The following is a 21,349-nucleotide window of genomic DNA, read 5'->3' on the forward strand; positions in this document are numbered from 1 at the left end:
TGTTCTGCCTCTGAGCCACAGCAGCCCTCAGAGCCCCCTCCTCACATCTCTCCCCACCACATCCAAGCGGGCCAAGTGGTTAGTTTAATCATCCCCGAGAGGTGAGATCTGGAGTTAAAGGTGCGCAGCTGATGGAGTCTGCAGGTGAGACACGGCTGCAGGAAGGCCTGAGGCTCTCTCCTGAACACCTGTACTAAACCTGTCACCAAGGGTCCAGATAGCTCCTCATCCCAGTGTTTTCCTGACACATTTTAAGTGTTCTCAGTAGAAAATCACACACACAACTACATGCACCGCCACTGCCCCAAAGTGGGGAGCATCGGTCCAAGTCCAGCAGTGCAGCACTGCTCAGGTCAGGAGCCTCAGGATGACTGACCTTGGGGGTAACTTCGGCATCATCCTCATCTTCTCCCTCCTCGTCACCTTCCAATTCCTGTGTGAAAAGGAGTGAGTCAGCCAGGAGAGTCAACTGCAGGCTGGACTTCCCAGAGTCCACTATGCAGAAGAAACCCTGTTTCAGAAGGAGGGTGTGGGTGGCACTGCCCACCAGGGCTGCTCTCCTCCCCTGGAGGCAAGCCGTTTGGGGTGTCTCCTCCTCAGATAACCCAGCAAGGCACACGCTTCTTTACAGGGAGGTGACAGCCCTTCAGGAACTTCTCTAAGGCACATCTTCACAAGCCAACTGCTGGTCAAAGGTACCCCATGGGGAGAGGGCACCATGTGGCCTGCAACTCACACCGTGAGGGAAGGATGACATTTCCTGCCTGGGTTCCTTACCTCCTCCTCTCCTTCCTCGCCTTCTTCAAACTGGAGGGGGAGAAAATGAAAAAGCCTTTTCAGGTGTGGAAAACCATGGTCACGCTGCCCTAGACGCCAGCCCCCACCAAGCACCCCCACCAGTCTGGTCTGGAGAGCAGACGCCCAGCTGCTGTGCGGTGCTAGCCCCCCAGCAACTTGGAGGCAGGTGTGCGGCTGCCTGGGTTCTGGGACGCGCACCGCCTGCTTGGAGGGGGCCAGGTGTTCATGAGCTCTGCATTTTCCTAGGATGTGGGAAACCTAAATTCACTCAAAGACCAGAGGTAAGGATGGGGAGGGCTACCAAGGGAGCTGCCAGCAAGCGCCTGCTGGACCCAGGGCCCACTGTGGTCTTCATGCTGAAGCAGGGCTGCCAGGAACGGGTGTCTGCAGGGCGATGAGTTAAATGACTGCTAGCATAATTCTATCACATGCAGGCACTTTGGTACCATTTCATACCTCACGCAAGGGGCAAAGTGGCCTTGATCCAAAAGCAGTGCAATAAGCCCTGGTGTTCCACCCTACAGTCAGCCGGAGGAGGACCTCCGCTTACAGCCAGCTGTCCTGGTCGACACGGCCTCCACCCAACGCACGGCTGGTCAGACTCAGATTCAAGCTCCACACGAGACAGAGGCAAAGGTGAATGCAACCCCATGGGTGCGGGCTGCAGAGCCTTGGCTCCTGGCATGGGCCAGACTTCCGGGGCACAGACATCCCTCGGGCACTGCACAGCAACTGAGGAAACTGGCTACAGAGAGACGTGTTTCCTCCTCTTTCCTGAGTGGCAGTGGGTGACTTGCACCTTGCACTTTAGAAAGCCACACATGAAGAACTTCATGCACCAAGTCCCCAAGATCCAAGCACCAGCCTCTCAGGCTTAGGGAACCTACCCAGCGGAGGCTCTGGTGTGGGCCTGAGGCCTATCGAACCAAGCATACCACTGCCCTTCCTCCCGCACTGAACATCCACAAGGCACTTCTTACACCAGCACCTGCTAAAACCCAAATGCCTGGCACAAGGGGCGTCACTGCCATCAGCTCCTTTTATAGAGGAGGACACTAAGGTACAGGCACACCATGACTAAGAGGAGGAAAAGGACTCATCTAAGGAGCTGGGCAGGAGCTGGTCCTTCTAAGCTCAGCAGAAGCAAACACCGCCCATAGGGCTTTTCAAATCCATGGGTTCACGATTAAGAGCCGAAGACCTGACTTACAGTGAGCTTTCCAACGTGCACTACCCTTACCCTTACACTACCTAAACACTACTGCCTTGGTCACAAGAGTCATTTTCAAGGCATCAAAACAATGGCCCCTGAGGTCAGTCCAGCCACACTGAATAGAGCAGGCACATTTCCATGTTAAAGGAAAACGCTACTGGAAAGTGCTAGTCAAGACTCCAAGTGACCACCAGGAGCTAAGACCTACATTTCTGCAGCTGCTTTGGGCCTTAGGAACCCAACACTGAGCTGAGTGTCCATGTGTCCTCACACTGACCACCTTCATCCTTGGCCGGGCAGCTGTATTTTACAAGTCAAACATGATTCTAAGACCGCCCTCCCAACACACAAGACTGGCCCGTCCTCCTGCCACTGCCAGAGGACCCTCAGTACACAGGGAGGTGGGAAGTGGGCCAGGCCCCTGGATCCTCACTGAGCTCCTGCCCCTATAGGAAGCCTCATCAACCTCGGGAGGGAGGGAGCCTGAGCTCTGCAGGCAGATAGCAGAGGCTGCACAGCCAATCACACCCAGCAACTGAGACCACTGGGAGCAACCCGAGCCTCGGCCACCACTGATGGCTTCTAGCAAAGCACAGGGCCTGCCTGTGGGAGCAGAGGTCTCTGTTTGACTGTCCTGCCCCAGCTAGAATGGGTCCACTGCCAAGGCCAGACCTCCCTGAGGCGGCCTTCCACAGGGCACAGTGGGGAGAGTCAGCAAGCAGGCTAACCAGGTGATGGGGGTCAACAGCCTCAGAAACCTGCTTTCCTTGCAGCTCCTTCTAGGAGCCCCCTTCTCCTGTTTCCCAGACATAGGAGACCAATGGGCCCATGCCACTGTCCAGGTGCCATGCAAATCTGAGGCTCGCAGGCCTTCCCTGCATGCACATCCCCAGAGCCTAGGTACCCAAGACAGCCCACCCCACCTGTCCCCAGCCACACACATTGTCGTCATCCTCGATAGCCTCCCCAGTGAAGTAAAGCACAGCCCGAGGCACAATCCGCTCACGGAAGAAGTGTCCAATCTCAAAATCTGAGGCTAACGTGAACTCAGAATCTTCATCCTGAGAGGGAAAAGCCAACACGTTAGCTCATTTCAGTGGGATAAACACTCCACCCCCCTCCCTTTTGGTTTATTGGACTTCAAACACCAAATTTCTGCACTTCTGGGTGATGGCTACCACATACAAAAGCCACTCAAAATGAGCTTAGGCATTTCCAAAGTGGGCCTATGGCTCTTTTCCTGCCCAATGGTTTCAGAGTAGAGGGTATCAGAGCCCCAGGGGGAATGGGCTGGACAGAAGGACAATGTCTATTCCTGAAGCCAAGGTGGAGAGCCACCCCCAGGTGCGAGAACTTCACATGAACCCCAGGGCCTATGGGAGCGGGAATGGATTAGAAAGGGCAGGCAGTCCCCCAGGAAATAAAGACTTCTGACAACACACATCTTACCAGTGATTCTCCATCACCCGAGGCTAGAAAACGAAAAGGCAAAACAAGTCTGAGTTACACTGACAACCAAGTCTTAAACCCAGAGGAGAAAGCTCGATCGACCGGCACAGAACAGACAGTTGGCAGCCGAGGGAGCCTTGGCCATCTCACCCACTTGTGACGCTGCCCCAGGCCCGTCTGCTCTGCCCAGTCATGGGCTGCTGCCCAAACTTCTGCAGAAAAGGCCAAGGTTCAGAAAAGCAGGGCAGAGTCTAAAGGTCACTAGGAGGAAAGCCTATGAGGGTTCAGACAGGCCACTTGGTGCATTTATGCCACAAAGGGATTTAACTTGTGCCCTGCAGAACTCTATGTGCTGCTAGGTACAACGGCCATGCTGCTGTCCCAGCAACTTGGGAGACCACATCATAAGGACGGTGAGTTCCAAGTCAGCCTAGGCAACTTACTGAAACCCTGTCTCAAAGTAAAAAAAGAATGGGAGATATAGCTCAGTAGTCAAGTACCCAGGGTAGAATCCCTAGCTCAGTAGTCAAGTGCCGGAGGCGGAATCTCTAGTACCAAGAAAAAAAAAGAAAAAACAAAAACAAACAAACAAAAAAAACCAGGGGCTGGGGATGTGGCTCAAGTGGCAGCGCGCTCGCCTGGCATGCGTGTGGCCCGGGTTCCATCCTCAGCACCACATACCAATAAAGATGTTGTGTCCGCCGAGAACTAAAAAATAAATATTAAAAAATTCTCTCTCTCTCTCCTCCCTCTCTCTCTCTTTAATAAAAAAAAAAAAAAAACCCACAAAAAAGTGAAGTTGGTGGTGATGCAGAACCAACCCTCGCACCATATGCATGACATGCTATGTGCCAATGAGGAGCCAGCACCAGCTTGTGTCTGACGTGGAGGCAGGAGGGAAGAGTGTGCTAAGGAAAGGGGCCTGATGATGAGAGGTCAAGAGGGGTCCTGCAGAGCGACCTCTGTCTCCCCAGGGGTGCCCGGGAAGCAGCAGAGGAACAGCAGTGGAGCAGGTGCCCCTTTGGCTTCCCTGAAGTGCAGCTATAGGTTCCTGGCTGGGACTAGCTAGGCAGATATAAGAAAAGGCCTGTTATTCCCCTGCGGCTGACACTCCTACTCCACCGCCCCAGACCCTGCCTCTCGCCTGGGCACCAGCGCAACTTGGGGTGCGGCCGCCATTCCCTGCAGAGACAGTTGGGAATACTCCGCGTCACACAGCCACACAACACGGTGTGCAGGACAGAGCCAGCAGCCCTGCCAACAGACCTTTCAGAGGATTGAAGAAGTTGAAAAATGACTCGTTGGGGACTTGCTTAGTGATGGTCCTGACAGTGCCCCGTCCCTTATGTTTCTGCTTCTTCTTGATGGTCTTGACAGTGACGTTTCTTCCTTTCTTCCAGTCAATGGTGCACCTGTAGGGGAGATGGCCATTGAGTGGTGCCACTCAGGAGAGCCCACATGGGCTCCAGGGCTGGAACCCTGCTGCTGCTTTGACTTCAGAAAGCAGGAGGGCACCCATGCCCCAGGCGTCCCACACGGAGCGTGAAAGTGTGTTTTCTGTGTCGAGGCCTCTTCAGGTCTGCACGACAGCAGGACCCTGCCTGCCAACTGCTACCCAAGCCCAGAGCACATGTGGAGTCACGCTCATATACCTGCACTCAAAGTCCTAAGTCAACCAACAGGGACCACTGTGACAGGTGACAACCAGTGAGGAACGCAGGGCCTGGGATGTGCCCACCTTTGCCTCTCTGTCATCTTGGACACACATGGCCCTAATAGCAGCTGGGTGTCATCTATGCAAGAGCACACCTGGGAAGGCCAGGCCCTTCCGCATGAGGGCCTTGCCCTGTGACCATCTTTCCTCATCACCCAGTCCTTCAAGCCTAGTGGTATTTTAATAAAGAGTTCCAAACTACTTACACAGAGAGATTTTCAACAATAAATATTTGCTTCTAATGCATTAGCATGTTAATTCAAAATAGAACAATTTCCTAAGTCAGAGTCTGTCCTTGGTGGTCTACAGAGATGAAAATCACCCAAGCAAACAGCAGATACGCTGCCAATTTCAAAAAAGACCACTAGAGCAATACTGATCCGCACTGACTTATTCATTCGACAAAACACTCATATGCAGTTTGTTTTGTTCTGTTTTTTTTTTTGGTGATTCTGAAGAATGAACCACCCACCACGCCTAGCTAAACTGAAGCACACATTTCTAAATGGCAGCTGCTAGGGAGGCTGATGCAGGAGGACTGCAAGGTTGGGGCCTTGGTAACCTAGTGAGACTCTGTTTCAAAATAAGATATAGAAAAGGCTGGGGTGTAGCTCAGTGGTAGAGCGCCCTGAGGTCAACCCCTGTACCTGCCCTTTCCAAACAAGTTTAAGTGTTGGTGTCCAGGGAACCCAACCCTCTGCGTTCAGATGGCACAAAACCCTGAGACCCATTTCCCACCGCACCCCCCTCTGCATCTGCACACACTCACAACCCTGTGCGTTTAAGCAAGTACGAGACTTTGCACATCATTCCTACTACCTTTTTGCCATAACATTCCAAAACTACCTTCTGCTTTTGTATCAAGGAAAGTCAGGAACGCCTCTTCTTACCCATCGCAGTCCACTATTTCAGGACCTTCAAAGGAGAAGGGGTCGGCCTTGTCGGGCTCTGACTTCATCTTGTACGTTTTCGTCAGGACTTGGTTGGTGAAGTAGTCATTGGGCTCAAAGTGGAACTCTAACACAAAAGACTGAAGCAGAAACTCAGAGTTAGCACCATGAAAAGTCTACCCACCGGCAACAGGGCTCTGGTCTGTGGGCTGGCAGAGAAAGCGGGCAGCAACCATGCTGCTCCGCTGACAGAAGACAGCACCAAGATGCAGGAGGACAGAGCAGGCCCTCCACTCGGGAAGCCCTGGCAGACGTGGAGGAAACGGGCACCCTGAATAGCAAGTAGAGGTGTGCACAGAGACAGGTGTGGGTGAGGCCAAGCCAGCCAAAGGAAAAGCTCACCCACAAGCCACACAGCTGAAAAACAGAGATGCCCTTCTCTGGGGGTAAACGGTACAAAAAACACCGCAGGGCAGACGGACTTTCCGGGACACTGGGCTTACTCCTAGGATGTGCACAGGCTCAGGAGGGACATGGGGCAGGATCCAGATGTTAAGTAAAAAGCCCATTCCCTGACCCTAATCCAAGATTTCCAGGAATTCTTTTTTTTTTTTTGTCTTTTTTGGAACTGGGGGTCGAACCCAGGGCTTTGCGAATGCAAGGCAGACGCTTTGCCACTGAGCTACATCCCAGCCTGATTTCCAGGAATTCTGTCTTGCTTGAGGCAACCATCTGGCTGGACACAGTGACATGTGACACCACAGCAATCAGAACAGAGCCTAGTCCTGGCCAAGCTGCTGGACCTAAGTACTTCCGCTCACCGGGACGTGAGGGCAAAGCAGTCAGTGGGAGAGAAGACGGGAAGCCGTGGCAGGCACTGCAGCCCCCGAGGAAACACACCCTCCTGACCAGAAGAGCTCAAAATAAACCCCATGGTGAGGGTGGGCAATGCAAAGTGGGCTGGGGGGCTGTCCAGCACACACCACGAACGCCCTGGGTGCCACTCCCAGCACAGTAAGACAGGGCAGCTAGCAAGCACCAAGCAGTGGTCAGGGAGGCTGCTTCAGATGCCAGCACACTGCTGCTACTAGTCCCAGCCACCGGCACTTCTGCACAGGTGGAACCGTGTTCCTTCTCCTCCTCACTTCCTTTTGTCACTTCTCCATATCACGTTTCTTCCTACTTTCTAATTTTTCTAACCCCGCTGCCCTTGCTTAATCAAGAGAGAAGAGACCTAAGGTTGGACTGCCCTGCCGACCTGCCACAACCTGGCATGCCACCCACCCCAACCCGCCAGCCTCACCCCAACAAAAGAACGTAACCAAAATCAGACCACTTCCCCCAGCAGGGAGAGAGGCAGCTGGTGGCCACTCTTCCACCTCCTCACACCAAGGAGCTGCGAGTGAGTCGTGGCTGGCACACCTGGGGAAGGTCACACAGAGCCGATGGCCAGAGCCACACAAGCTCCCCAGCCAGGAGTGACCTGCGCCTCTGCACAGGTGGCCCCCTTGGAGTCAGGCGGTTTTGCCTTCTTGGATCTGCACAGGACTTCTAAAGGAAAGGCGGTGGGGAAACGCAGAGCTGAGGACAGCTGCTGAGAAGGGGACACTCTGCTTTCTACGGTCTCCCTAAGAAGCACATCTGGCTTTTATAACAAGGGAGACAAGAGGGAAAGAGGAGGTGACAAGGCTACACCAAGGCTCTAGTCTAAGAGCCATGTGAGGTGGAAGACAAGAAGATGCTGAGAAAGGAAGAGGGACCCCGGCAACCACCAAGCAAGTGTCCACTGAGAAAAAGGGGCTGCCCCAGAGGGAAAATGTCAACTTCATCTGGAAGATCTATGGGCAAGAGAGAAGAGCAAGAAAACAGGGCTGGGGATGTGGCTCAAGCGGTAGCGCGCTCGCCTGGCATGCGTGCGGCCCGGGTTCGATCCTCAGCACCACATACAAACAAAGATGTTGTGTCCACCGAGAACTAAAAAATAAATATTAAAAATTCTCTTTAAAAAAAAAAAAAAAAAAAGAGCAAGAAAACAGAACCTCAGAATTGCAGGCGCCTTGGACACCAGACTGGGAGAAGTCATAGAAGGCCAAGCAGGCCACAGAACCAGTCCTAGGTCCCAGGCTCCGAAGATCCCTAACCCACAGCCCCTCCTAAAACACTGTCTCCAAGACCTGAAACTGAAAGCCACTGGTCAGTCAGTCATGTGTTGCTGGAGATGCTGTGGCACTGGAATGGAACCCGCCAGCCACAGCCAGGCTGAAGGGTTACGAACAGTGCAACCTGGAGGGCCAGGGGACGGCCGAGGGCAGGCCCACTCCCACTGACACTCCTGTGGGATGGTCATTCTAGAAAGATGTCTTGTGACACCAGAGTAGGAAAGCATTCTTCAGTCGCATCTGCCATTACATTTAAGCCTGAACCCTGACAGGTCCCTCCTCAGTACCTGGGACCTCTGCACAGGTGCTCCTCTTGGTGCACACACCTCCCATCCTTTCCCTTTTGAGATGAGGCCTCCTTATGTTGCGCAGGCTGGTCTTGAACCTGTGTGCCCTAGGGGTCCTTCTACCACAGGTTTCTGAGGAGCTGTGTGTCACAATGCCCAGGGCAGGACGTGGCCCATGCCATGCTGCCACTCACTCAACTCCAGTGCTCAGTGAGGCACAGAGGGCACAGGCTATGAAGCCTGACCCTGGGGAACATCCCTCTCAGGGCTGCCTGGCAACAGGTGACAGGGTCTGGACCTCCAGCTCCCAACTTCAGGCCCCACAGCCAACCGAAATGCAGCAGCTTGTACTCACCATAGGCTGGCCAGGGTCAGAAAACTTCACTTTAATATCCTGCAGGTGTTTCAAGATTGGTTCATCATATTCCTAAGGAAAAACAGGGAAAAAATTCCAATCCGCTTTTAAACCAAGGTGTACAGGGTAGGGCAGTGGGCATGCCCGAGGGTGGCTGGCCACCTGGATCCTGCCCCAGGACCCACCTCCAGCGGCTGGCCCCACCTGTTTCCCAACAGTGATGGCAACAACATATGCCAAGAACCACGTGCCATCTATCTCTGGCTGGCAAAACAGTGACCATCAATGCTGGCTGTAAGACTACCTCTGGTACCTGCCTGCTCTCCTGTGCCACCTGCCACCACACACAGAGAAATAGTGCCACCAACCCACACTGGTAGCCACTTTCCCATCTGTGGCAGTAAAGATCCCAAATCCACAGCACAAAGTGTGCCCACTGTCCAACCTGCAAGAACTTAGAACTCATGTGACTGTGCACTTTTTACAAGTGACCGTCATCTCACCTCAGAGCTCACCTAACCCATCATTTTATGAGTCCATGAAAAAAGCAAACTACGGCCATGGCCAGCTGCAATGCTCACGCGTGTGTCAAGGGGTGTGCGCCACCAGAGCCACTTCACCCTGAAGCCCGTGGGCCCAGAGCCTGCAGGTTCCACTGACATTTAGGAAGTCAATCTGGTAACTGCCGACTTCCCAACTTTAAGTTCTGGTGATAGCACAGAAAAGATGCCGGCAAAAGCCAGCCACAGTAATAAGAAACCCAGCAGGTCTCTAAACCCACTCTGCTCACGCGATTCGGAAAGGAAGGCCGTTCCTCAGGGCCAGAGCAGACAGCACTGGGCTTGCTGTGCAACTGCCATGTGAACAGCCCCAGCTCCACCACGGCACGAGCACTGCTGTCCCCAACCCCAACACTTGAGCTATGCTCTCCCCCTCAGCCACCAGGCACCCGTGAGCAGGGAACCCGAGAGGCCCAGGGCCTAGCTGTAGCACTCGATCCTAGAGATGCCCCAGCACAGAGTTAAAGGACACCAGGCAGCCCCACCCAGAGATTTCAAGAGAATCAAGAGGAACAGGACAAGTGACCTCCTCTCCACACAGGAAGTAAGAACTGCCTCCTTCCCTGCGCAGCAGACACCTGCCGCTGCAGCGTAATTGCCCTAACACCACGTGACGCTGCCACACACACAGGATGGCGGCCAGATCTCCCACTACCTGTCAGAGCCTCACCTCGCTGTGCCTGGCCAAGCGCGCAGGCCCCACCCTGACCAGACCCACAACCCGCCTTTCCTCTTTCTGCTCCCCTGATGTGGTGCTCTTCCCTTTGGTAATGGGGGTCACATCCGGGGGTGCTTTACCACCCAGCCACATCCCAGCCCTTTTTAGTTTATTTCGAGACAGGGTTTCACACAATCGCTCAGTCTGAATGGAACTGGTGATTGTCCTGCCTCAGCCTCCCGAGGTGGGACTGCACTCCCCCTGCTGTCAGTTTTTTTAAGTTGGTGGTGGATCTTTGGTTTTATTTTCTTATTTGCATGTGGTGCTGAGAATTGAACCCAGGGCCTCACATGTGCTATAAGCAAGTGCTCTACCACCGAGCCACAGCCCCAGCCCGTCAATGGGGTTTTTATAATCCTTAGAATACATTAGCTTCTTATACCACCAGGGCTGGGGTGTGGCTCAGTGGCAAAACGCGAGGCCCTGAGTTCCATCCCCAGGACCACAAAACAACCAGCACAAATTAAAAGCACCAAGAAAGTCACCTCACTGATTTGGGGACAGCATGAGAGGCATTAATGATGCTATAAGTAGTTTCAAAAGTTGCCAGATGAGTCAAACATTGGTAAAAATACAGCTGGTAGAGATTGCATCTTTCCAAACCTTGTCTCGAAGAGCAGGCTTTACAAAGTATGGTCCAGTTTTCGTTAATCTCATCTTTTCATACCAAAAGGAAGCTTGGATCAGGAAAACCAAGGCTCTTCTACTTCAGATGCCTCCCAGGCCTTGATGAGAAAGCAGCTGCTCTTCCCACCCTTTCCCAGGTGTGGCATGAGTGAAGGCAAGCCAGGCAGGACCATCACAAGGCAGGCAGTAAAGACTGCAACAAGGGACCCTCAAAGTCACCACTCAGGATCACAAAACTCCGGGCAGGGCACAAGGTGGCTGTGCCCTGGCAGAAGTACTAGCCCTGTGGGTCGAGCTGTGCCATCCTGGATGTCTGTGTGCAGTTTCTGTGACCGTGCAGCAGGTCAGTCAATGAGGTTAGGGCAGAACTCTGTGATTCACTTCCAGGAAAGTCACACACCACTTCTCTGGTTACAGGAAGGTGGGTGAGTGGGACACAGAAAGGCTGGCTACTCCTTTTTGTTAAAAAGAGACTTTTCAATGGCAATGGTCAGAACATACCAGCAGCTTGTTTTGCACGTATGCAGCGAGGGGCACAAGGCCCTTCCAACAGCACCCCGAGGAGGAGACGCGCAGACACTCAAAGCCCTCCTCCAGCTGGCTGACCCGCCCGCTAGGGTCCTGTCCTCAGCTGCTGCTGCTCACAGCCCATGAGCAACCCCCACCCGTGAACAGGCTCTGAGGGTGACGCGTGGCCCCAGGAGGGGGAGCGACCCACACAGGGTGAGACTCCGCCTGCACTGCCAGCCTTGCCCCCAGAGCTTCGGGGCTGCTACCCAAATGCCTGCCCAGGGAAAGCACCTCCCAGCCACCAGGCAGCAGCGGCTCACCTGCACCAGCTCACTGAGCATGTCCACGTTTCTGAAGATGGTGAACCAGAACTCCGGGATTCCTCTGGGATTTGGCTCTTCTGCTGCTGGTTTCTCGGCTATAACTACTTTGTTTTTCATGTCTCCCTAAACCATAAAGATGCAAAACAGAATAGTTGTCACAAAAACAAATTAGTAATTGGCCTGAAGGCTTAGTGGAGCCAAACTTTAGTACTGCACAAGCTTCTACTTGAAACTTATTCCTTCCGACTTGATGTCTCCACACCATGGAAGGAAAAAAAATCACTCAAGCCACTATATCCAGAAGCACCCATGACACAATGTCACAGTGGGGGGAAAAGCCAGAGGTGGCAAATACCAGCAGACTGAACCCACATCTATTTAAAATGGGGTGCAAGGCAGGGAGTTGAAGTAAGAAAAACAAACCTTTGCTGCATGCAGCAGTATCTTTAGCACAGAGAAATTGCACAGCTACACATGTGGATAAGCAAGTACTGGGCAAACATGGGGTGGTGACCAGAGGCACCTGGCAGCGTGGATGGGGGTCTTGGAACAACATGGCCCCAGGGAAAAGGAACATGGAGGGAGGTTCCTGGTCACAGGGCTGGCTGGCTCAGAACAGCCTCGCGGGGCTTCCCAGCTGGCAAAGGCAGGGTGTCCTGGGTTCTAAGGAATGGATTCTCACCCACAGTCAGAGTTCTAACCAGGCCAGGCCCTGCCCATTTCCAAAAGACCAAACTATAGATGGCTACCAAAACTGACACACATTTTAAAAAAGCATAATGCTATAAGATAAACCTACTTGCGTTGTGAGTGTGAAATCAGGCTGATGTGCATGGGGTGTGGCCCAGGGGCAGGGCGACTGCCTAACAGGTCGAGTCTGGGTCCCACCCCCGGCACCACAAAAGGAAAACACTGTCATGTTGCGCTGCACTTGGCGGTGGGTATTCCACGAGGTCTCCCCCCACACTCTCAGCTTTCCAGTGACTAGGGACACAGGTGTGTGGCACCCCTGCTGACCCCCGCTTTCTCTGGACCATGACCTTCACTGGAGTGTGACTGTTCCTGGCTCACCCAATCCTTTATTCCAACACAGTGCCTCAGAGACACCGAAAGGAGCTGTGCCTCGCTCGCCACAGGGACCCAAGTGCCCAACCTGAGGGGGAAGAAGCACCTGTTGCTAGGAGCGCTTTTCTCTGGAAAAAGCTTTACTGATGATTTAAAAACCACCAAATCAGGGGCTGGGGTTGTGGCTCAGAGGTAGAGTGCTCGCCTAGTATGCATGAGGCACTGGGTTCAATCCTTAGCACCACATAAAAAAAAAAAAAAAATAAAGATATTTGTCCACCTATAACTAAAAAAAAAAAAAAAAAGCCCATGGGCATGTTGTTGTTTCTTACAGAACACATAGTCCACCCACTCATTTTTCCCCAAAACCTTACAGCCAACTTGTCGTCCTCTTCATTTTCACTGTGCCACTCTGACTCTGCGTCTGTCGGCTCCACATCACCAGTGATGAATTCTCTCCTCTGTGTGAAGACAAAATCCCTTAGAACCCGAGGCGACTCGGAAACTCCAGAGCCAGAAGAATGTCTGCACCATGTCTCCCAGACAAGGGTCCCCACGCCCCAGGCAGAGGCCGCCCCCCACCCCCAGCGCTGCCCACCTTGTCGAACAGAGGCTGGTACAGGGCTGCGTACTTCCTCTCCAGGTCGTGCACCTCCTCGTAGAACTTGGCCTCTATGTGTGCACACCTCACCTGGAGCTGCTTCAGCGCGTTGATTCTCCTCTTGACGGCCCTGGGCAAGCTAGGAGAGGGAGTGGGGAGCCTCCTCAGCCTCAGCACAGCAACCTCGTACCCCCTGCTACCGACAAGAGCTCCCAAAGCCATTAAGAGAAGCACACAATGGCCAAGAGAGAAGAAGCGGAAAAGATAATTCACAAAAGAAAACTGTCCCACAGGAAGGTTCGACCTCATGAAAAAACCCCAAACATGTACCATCTGGAAGCAGTTTTCCTTAGCAAAATTAGTGGTTAACACAACACCACCCTTAGGTTTGAGGAGGCCAAGGGCACGAAAGCCTGCAGACTCATCTTTCTTAGGGGCTGATGGGAACTCTGGACATGTTCACCGATGCAATAATCATACCACTAAGAACTCATCCTAAGGAAATAACCAGATATTCACCCAGGGCAGTGCAGGGAACATCACTATTGTGACAACTAACAAACTGGGCATGGTGGTGCACACCTTTAATCCCAGCTACCCCCGGGGCTGAGCCAGGAGGACTGAAAGTTTGAGGTCAGCCCTCGCAATGTAGCGAGGCCCTTAACAACTCAGTGAGACCCTCAGTGAGTCTCAAAATAAAAAGAGCCAGGTATGGTGGCACACGCCTGTAATCCCAGAGGCTTGGGAGGAAATAACCAAAGATAGGAGGATCATGAGTTCAAAGTCAGACTCAGCAATGGCGAGGTGCTAAGCTACTCAGTGAGACCCTATATCTAAATAAATAAAATACAAAACAGGGCCGGGGATGTGGCTAAGTGGTAGAGCCCCTGGGCCAGCCGCATGAAAGACTTCTAAACAAAACCCCAAACAAACAGAAAATTGGCACAAGAGGACCTGATCAGGACTCAGAATGGCTTAGGTCATGCTGTCCAGAACTATCTGGTACCACATGCAGGTCCTTGTGAACTCACCAACAGGGCAAGCTCTTCTTTCAACCGGATTAACTAAGAATTTTAATATTTATTTTTTTAGTTTTAGGTGGATATAATCTTTATATTTACATGGTGCTGAAGATTGAACCCAGTGCCTCATGCATGCGAGGTGAGCGCTCTACCTCTGAGCCCGAGCCCCAGCCCTAAGGAAGAGCTTTCTGCCTGTTTTGTTCTAGGTCCTTTTTTGTTGCTGTTGTTTGCTTGTTTTACGTCTGTATGAAGCAGCCCTATAAATTAATATAAGCTTTTTATGAACCCAGGACAATGATTTATTTAAAGTAAAGTGCTTAGTCACGACCGAGAGGAACAGAGTGGTTCCCGAACCCGGTCTTCCAGTGTCAGATAGCCCTGGAGGGAGCACATTCGCATCCTCATGCACCAGGCCAGTGTGGAACCAATTCTGTGCCCAGAGAACCTTGTCCCCAGGCCTGCAACTCCTGTCAGGGAATGAAAGACACCTGCTTGCTCAGTTTCCACAGTCAGAGAGCTGGACGGCATACCCACTCAGGTCTATCTCCACCCTGGGAAAACCTTGACCACTACACACGAGGCTCTTGGTTCAATACCCTATCAAAAACCAAGCCAGATCAACCAAACCAAAGCAAGCCTTACCCACCAAGTAATCCCTAGAGAACCCACCAAATGGACAAAGCAAACCCCAGTGTCCCCTCCTTACAGCCCTGGGGGCATCAATGAGCCCTAAGTAGGAGCTGATATACAGAATGGGACATCCTGTGAGGTCAAACCCTGGCCTGATGGGAGGCTTCTTATCACTCACACTGTGCAACACAAGCAGCCACAGGCTTGGTGGGGGAAGCCAGACAACATTCTGCTGCCAGTGATGGTTGAAGTTCTCCACACCGCCACAGGGTGGCACTGCGCACTTCCTAGCTGACAACTCCACCTGCACCCATGAGTGTCCAACCACAGGGCAGGACACCCATCTTTGGACCTGGCTCTTCTAGGCAAGGTTTGCACTCTTATCCTCATTCTGGGGCAGTGGAAAAGGTCTCTTCAACTCCATCCTGTAGCATACTTACGTTTCGATGTAGCTGGAAGGAGTGTGAGAGACGCTATCAAGTCGCTCCTGCAGAGCTGCCAGGACTTGTGGGTTCTGCATCACCTGATCTGTGAGCTTTTCTATCAAGAGTCAGAAAAAAGACCAAAAGTATTTAAAACACACCCACACAGAACAGCCAAGGACAGAAATCTCCTACGCAGATTGACTTAGTTTTGTGAAGCTACTAACTTCTAAACATAGCAAGTGACTTCCTAAAAACACATTCTGAAAAGTCAGACTTTTCCTTGGCAGTGCTAGGGCCTTGCTCATGCCAGGTAGATGCTCTACTACTCAGCTGCACCCAACTCGTTTCGTTTTAAGACGGGGTCTTGCTAAGTTGCTCAGGCTGACCCCAAATTTGTGATCCTCCTGCCTCAGACTCTAGAATTCCTGGGATTACGAATGTACCACTATGCCCAGCTAGTTAAGCTTTATTTTAGGAGCACACAATATTCTTTGTGTGGCCAGGGATGCCCTGAGGTGTCTGATTCTTTGCTGTAGATATGCTGCACCCTCACGATTGTCAAGCTCAGTCTATCTCTGGCTACCTTGCAGCCTCCCCAAGTCCCACAGTGGTGTCCAAAAGCCAAGACCAGGGATATGACACAAATAAAACAGGACCCATCCACGTGTGCTCTGCTCACCTAGCTGAGGAAAGGAGTGTGACCTGTGTCTAGGCAGTGTGCCTGCCAGCGTCCTCTGCCCTGCTGCTCCCCCGCCCCAGGCCCTTATGCTCTCACCCCTACCCTCCACAGAACACTCACTGCTCACCACCCTGCTCCCTGACATCTCCCACAGTCCCACACTGCACCACTGGTATTCACAAGCCCAAATTCCCAGAATAAAACGACACCCACAGGGTGGAAATTGTCCTTCACTCAGCTCTGACCACAGAGTGGGATTAATACCGGGCTCATGGCATCAGACTGCAGGACTTGGTGAATAATTTCCCTCTTAAAACAATAAAATAATCCCTCCTGTACTTGAGGAGGTATACACTTGGGAGCACTCATGCTGATATACATGAAATATATATCATGGAACACAGGCAAGTCAAACACACCAACTACTCTATTTAAATATTTAGTTGTTATCGTTGTTATCAAGAGGCAAAAACCCAGGGACACTTAACCACTGAGCCACATCCCCAGCCCTCTTTGTTTTTTACTTTGAGACAGGGCCTTACTAAATTGCTTAGGGTCTTCCTATGTTTCTGAGGCTGACCTCAAACTCGTTTCAGCCTTCCAAGCTGCTGGGATTACAGGTGTGTCACCACTCAATTTTAATGCAATTTTGCATACAGAAAACTGCACATACATGCATAATCTGTCAAACACTGCACACATATAAAAACACATCTCCTGGGGCTGGGGTTGTGGCTCAGTGATAGAGCGTTTGCCTAGCATGTGCGAGGCCCTGGGTTTGATCCACAGCACTACATATAAATAAATAACATACAGGTACTGTGTCCAACTAAAAAAGTATTAAAACAACAACAACAACACATCTCTAGATGTGTCATCTGAAATGGACTAGAAACGACTCTGAATATATATTTTCTGGTTTCTAGGTTATCTTTCCCCACTAAAAAAAACTGGGCTCCTTGGATAAATGGTGATTCCTGGTCTGGGGGGACAAGGAAAACTCAAGGTAAAATGGAACATCACATTGTGCTGCAAGACCAGAGGTGCTTCAAAACGCAGGGGACTTCAAGAGGACAGCTGAAAGAGACCCACTGGTTAGACAGGACAACCTCATACCAAGGGAAGGGCAGCACATGACAGCACCCTGAGCCGACAGCACAGTACAGGGAAGGGGGCTCTTCCGTCCACGGAGTGCAGGAGCAGGACAGGAAAAGCACCCTTTGACAGCCTCCAGTCATTCCAATCCAGCAAGACCGTCAGTGGGCGTGACGATCAGGAGGAGCGGTGAGTGCAGGCAAGGTCTAAGGACCATGATGACAGAAGCCAACAGGGTCCCCAGCAGAGGCCAGGTTGGCACCACACAGCTCCTGACCTGATGTACTGCACCACGTCATCTTTGGGTGGCTCTCGTCAACAGGCTCACCCTGGACCTCATCAGGACAGAACCAGATGGGGCACGCTACAGGACAAGTATGGGCCAGAGCATGCTGGGTGCCAGCCACAGGGAGGCGATGCCAGAGCAGAGATGCAACCAGTGCCAATGTGACTCTCCAGCAGGTCCCAGACATGGTGTGGGGCGAGAGCAACTGCTGGAAGTACAGGAAAACACATGTGCCACAGACCCTGGATGATGGCACTGGGTGGGCGCTGAGCTTCTTGGTTGTGGTAACAGCACCATGTCTCTAAGAGTACATTCCAGATTTTAGGAATTACATTAAATTACTAGGAAAACAGGAGATATCCACAACTTGCTTTTGGACAGTGAAAGGTGGATCTGGATATGTAAGATTTTTTAATGGGGAAAGTTATCACACCTGTGAAGTTATGGATACAATGACACATGGAATTTGCTTCACAATAAGCAGGGTAAGGAAAGGCAGGGTACAGATGTGTATCTGAAGCCCACCTAAGTGAGGGCAGGTAAGCAGAGGGCGCTGTGCTATGGTTTACTTGTGTAGAGTCTGAATTTCCTATTGCACGGTCACTTCTAAACCAGGTACGGGATGTTCATCTCGAACTGGTGTTTCTAACCCTTCCAAGACTGAAACCCCACACTGGTGTTAGTACAGTACATATTCCAGAGGAAGAGGTTGCCCACCTGCAGGCGAGCCCTCCAACTGCGTTTCAGGTGCAGCTGACTGACCTGGGCCACCTGCATTCTTCGCAGCTTCCCCTGAATCTGGAGGCACACCATCTGAAAAACTGAAACAATGTGTTTAAAAAGTATCACCATCAAGAAAGTTGCAAAAACAAACCACAGGAATAAGTTTTCCTCCCATTTTTTCCAACACATTAGGCAGTGTTTGCAGCCACAGAACCAGGGAACACGATGCATCCTATCACCCCAGGGACTTACCTGTCCTGAAGGAAACGCCCACCACTCAGCACCCTTCTCCCACCCAGAGTTCCAACCTGCAGCCCTCGCTCGGGCTTATTAGTTGTTGTTTCTACAACAACTGTTGTTTCTTCCCTTAAAAATCTGCTCCCAGCCCTCAAAACCCAACCAACCCTACCAACTTTGTCCTGTCTGGCCTCTGCTCATGCCACCCAGCAGAGCAGCCCTGCCCGTGTGGGACACAGTCCCCACAGTGCTCTGAAAGCCAGCAGACTCTCTAAAACAATGCAGCTCCACAGGAAGAGAGCTAAGGCTCTTCACGGACTTGCGTTCCTCAAGGAAGGCAGAAACACACAGCCCAAACCCACCCTGAGCAACCTACAACCTCTCCCCTGACCACTGTCTGAGGCGTTTCTTCACCTGCTCGGATCCATGAGAAGCAAATGAGCCATCAGCTACAGAGTAGTGCATTCACATGTTATTCTAGAAATGAATGACACCCACCCTGGCTCTTGCTCACTGACCTTGCTTTAAATTCTGATGAATAAGTCCATTCAGGCTTACCTGTTATCTGCCATCTGAATGCTCTTATTCCTACAAATCAAAGAGAGTCACAATTACACTCACAAACATCTGTTCAGTGTGCTCTTCCACACTGTTTATGGGATGGAGATGCACTAAGAGGGCCAGGAGGGACTTTCTAGGAATGAAGTTAATATTTCAGATCTGGCTATGTTATTTGGGTTCACACGTTTGCCAAAACTCATTTAACTGTGTACTTAAGATATGCACTTCAGGGCTGGGGATGGGGCTCAGTGGTACAGCACTTGCCTAGCATGTGCAAAGCCCTGAGTTCAATCTCCAGCACTGCGGGGAAGAAAAAAAAAAACGCATTTCAAAAGGTACAGTGGCACATGCCTGTAATCCCAGTGGCTCAGGAGGCTGAGGCAGAAGGATCACAACTTCAGAGTCAGACTCAGCAACTTAGGCTCTAAACAACTCAGCAAGACCTTGTCTCAAAATTAAAAAAAAAAACACAAAAAAAAACTTTAAAGGGCTAGGGATGTAGCTCAGTGGTTAAGCACCCCTGGTTCAATTCCTAGTACTAGAAAAAAAAATGTGCATTTCATTATATGAAAATTTTACTCATAAAATGTCTCTTACTGGCACTAAAAAGACCAAGCTTCTTGATAAGAACAATTAATCCTAATTTACAACAGGAACGTCTGAGTAAACACACCATGACAATATAATAATGCTAGTCCAGTTATTTCAGACCAATTCAAAGCATTCGCTGGTGTTTACACTAGTTCTCAAATTAATGCACAGCACGATGTTCTAATTTCATCTGCTAGTTCTGCACCTCTGACTTCTACACTGAAGATGCCCTGCTAGGTAACATTATGTACTGCCTAGCCTGCTTGAGGCCCTGGGTTCCATTAACACCACGAGCAAAACAAAAACAACAAAAAACACACTCAGAATCTCACTTTCATAGGATGTTTAATATGATTATCTCTAGATGGAAGAACTGAACAACGTTTTACCCATGAATATTAAAAGATGGGACATAAGACGCTTTCTTAAATAGAAGAACTTGATACTGAAAAAGCTGCAAAGCCCAATTTTCACAAATTCAAGCCAATATATAAATGCATTGCCCGAAAGGGCCCTGAATGTATACTAAACCTGAACAAAGCTCCTCAAGCGTGATGGAGGGGACCCTGCGTGCCTGAACTGCTCCAGCTGAAACCTGGCCCATCTCCTTCCCAGGATGCACAGAAAGCCAAACCACTCACTCACAAGCTTTTGGAAAAGAGAGCAGCAAGAAATTTCTGTACTCATGACAAACAGCTCCAATTAGAATATATGACCTACAACTGTTTTGCATTTAACTCAACTGCACTTTTAAATTAGATTTTCACTGTTTGAAAAAACATATAAAAATACTATAGATTATATTGTTTTTTAAAAAATTATTTATTAAGGTAAATTATTAAGAAAAAAAATGCAACAAACCCTAGGGAGGCTGGTCACACCACACCATCACCACAGCAGTAGCCAGGTCTAGCCCCACCTCAATGTGACCCTTTATTGGCCCCCTGGCCTTCTGCAGAGCTCCAGTTCATTCCACATGGGATCCCAACTCTTACCTCTAGGCAGGCCAACCTCACCCTTCTATTCTCAGTGCATGCTCCTCTGCTGGACCTGCTGCAATCACAAGATTCCCAAGGTGACAGTTCACCTTTTCTCACATTATACATGCAAGGAGTGACACAGACCAACCTTCATAATTGCGTTTGATGCCAAACATCTGAGTGAACACACCATTTGCCAGTTATTACACACTGAGGTGAAGTTTTTCTATGAGATTTTACACACACACACACACACAGCTATACTGGAGATGGAACCTAGGCCTCACACATGCTAGGCGAGCACTCTACCACTGAGCACAACCCCAGCCCCATGACATACTTTTGGTAATGGTCCCTGTGAGCATCTTTGTGTAATAGACTCTCCACCACAGTTATTCTTAATTTATACGGCAATAACAGGATTGCTGTGGTAGTCTTTATGGGTCAGAGTATGAAGGGATCCTGACCCTGCCAAGCTGCCTACACACTGACACCACTTACACACTGGCCACCGTGCCTAATATGCACCCAACGGCCCCCTCCCTCAATTACACTAACTGCCAAAGGGAGCCTGCTGTCCTGGAAGCACCGACCACTGCCAGTCTAATGAACAGATGCCTCTTCGCCAACCCAGCAATGCTGTCCAGTAAGGCCACGCCTTCCATTTCCAACAGGCATGGACCAGCGAAGGGCTGCCGTTCCAGGCACTTCAAGCGTTCTACACTCACATCAGCTCTACCAAGGAGGGACTCCCTCAGTTTAAGTGAGGAAGCTGAGGCTGGAAAAGACAAAAGGCCTAGCCCAAGGTCATAGGCTGGCACGATATGGATCTAGGACTCCAAACTAGATCC

The 21,349-nt window shown here is 51.0% G+C and overlaps 1 protein-coding gene and 1 non-coding gene across 14 annotated transcripts in view; both read right to left on the reverse strand.

Annotated features, from left to right (window-relative positions):
* Positions 1 to 21,349, reverse strand: part of Nap1l4 (nucleosome assembly protein 1 like 4) — a 33,050-nt gene that overhangs the window by 5,427 nt on the left and 6,274 nt on the right. For 6 of the 13 annotated variants that reach the window (XM_078045379.1, XM_078045383.1, XM_078045380.1 and 3 more), the window contains 13 exons: positions 18,925 to 18,954; positions 18,124 to 18,227; positions 15,362 to 15,461; positions 13,267 to 13,408; positions 13,043 to 13,129; positions 11,601 to 11,726; positions 8,866 to 8,937; positions 6,065 to 6,204; positions 4,727 to 4,872; positions 3,461 to 3,483; positions 2,935 to 3,072; positions 778 to 807; positions 377 to 433 (listed from right to left, as the gene is read on the reverse strand). In XM_078045379.1, coding sequence (XP_077901505.1) covers positions 377 to 433; positions 778 to 807; positions 2,935 to 3,072; positions 3,461 to 3,483; positions 4,727 to 4,872; positions 6,065 to 6,204; positions 8,866 to 8,937; positions 11,601 to 11,726; positions 13,043 to 13,129; positions 13,267 to 13,408; positions 15,362 to 15,461; positions 18,124 to 18,227; positions 18,925 to 18,938 — 1,179 coding nt within the window. In that variant the 5' untranslated portion in view covers positions 18,939 to 18,954. The remainder of the gene's footprint in view (positions 1 to 376; positions 434 to 777; positions 808 to 2,934; positions 3,073 to 3,460; positions 3,484 to 4,726; positions 4,873 to 6,064; positions 6,205 to 8,865; positions 8,938 to 11,600; positions 11,727 to 13,042; positions 13,130 to 13,266; positions 13,409 to 15,361; positions 15,462 to 18,123; positions 18,228 to 18,924; positions 18,955 to 21,349) is intronic. The other 7 variants (XM_078045384.1, XM_078045385.1, XM_013365241.4 and 4 more) reach the window with 3 other exon arrangements.
* Positions 8,224 to 8,346, reverse strand: LOC120890179 (small nucleolar RNA SNORA54). The gene has a single exon (XR_005734425.1). It is a non-coding gene; the product is annotated as a small nucleolar RNA SNORA54 (small nucleolar RNA).

This window comes from Ictidomys tridecemlineatus, chromosome 4 (genome assembly GCF_052094955.1).
Source record: "Ictidomys tridecemlineatus isolate mIctTri1 chromosome 4, mIctTri1.hap1, whole genome shotgun sequence".
NCBI classification, from domain to species: Eukaryota; Metazoa; Chordata; class Mammalia; order Rodentia; family Sciuridae; genus Ictidomys; species Ictidomys tridecemlineatus.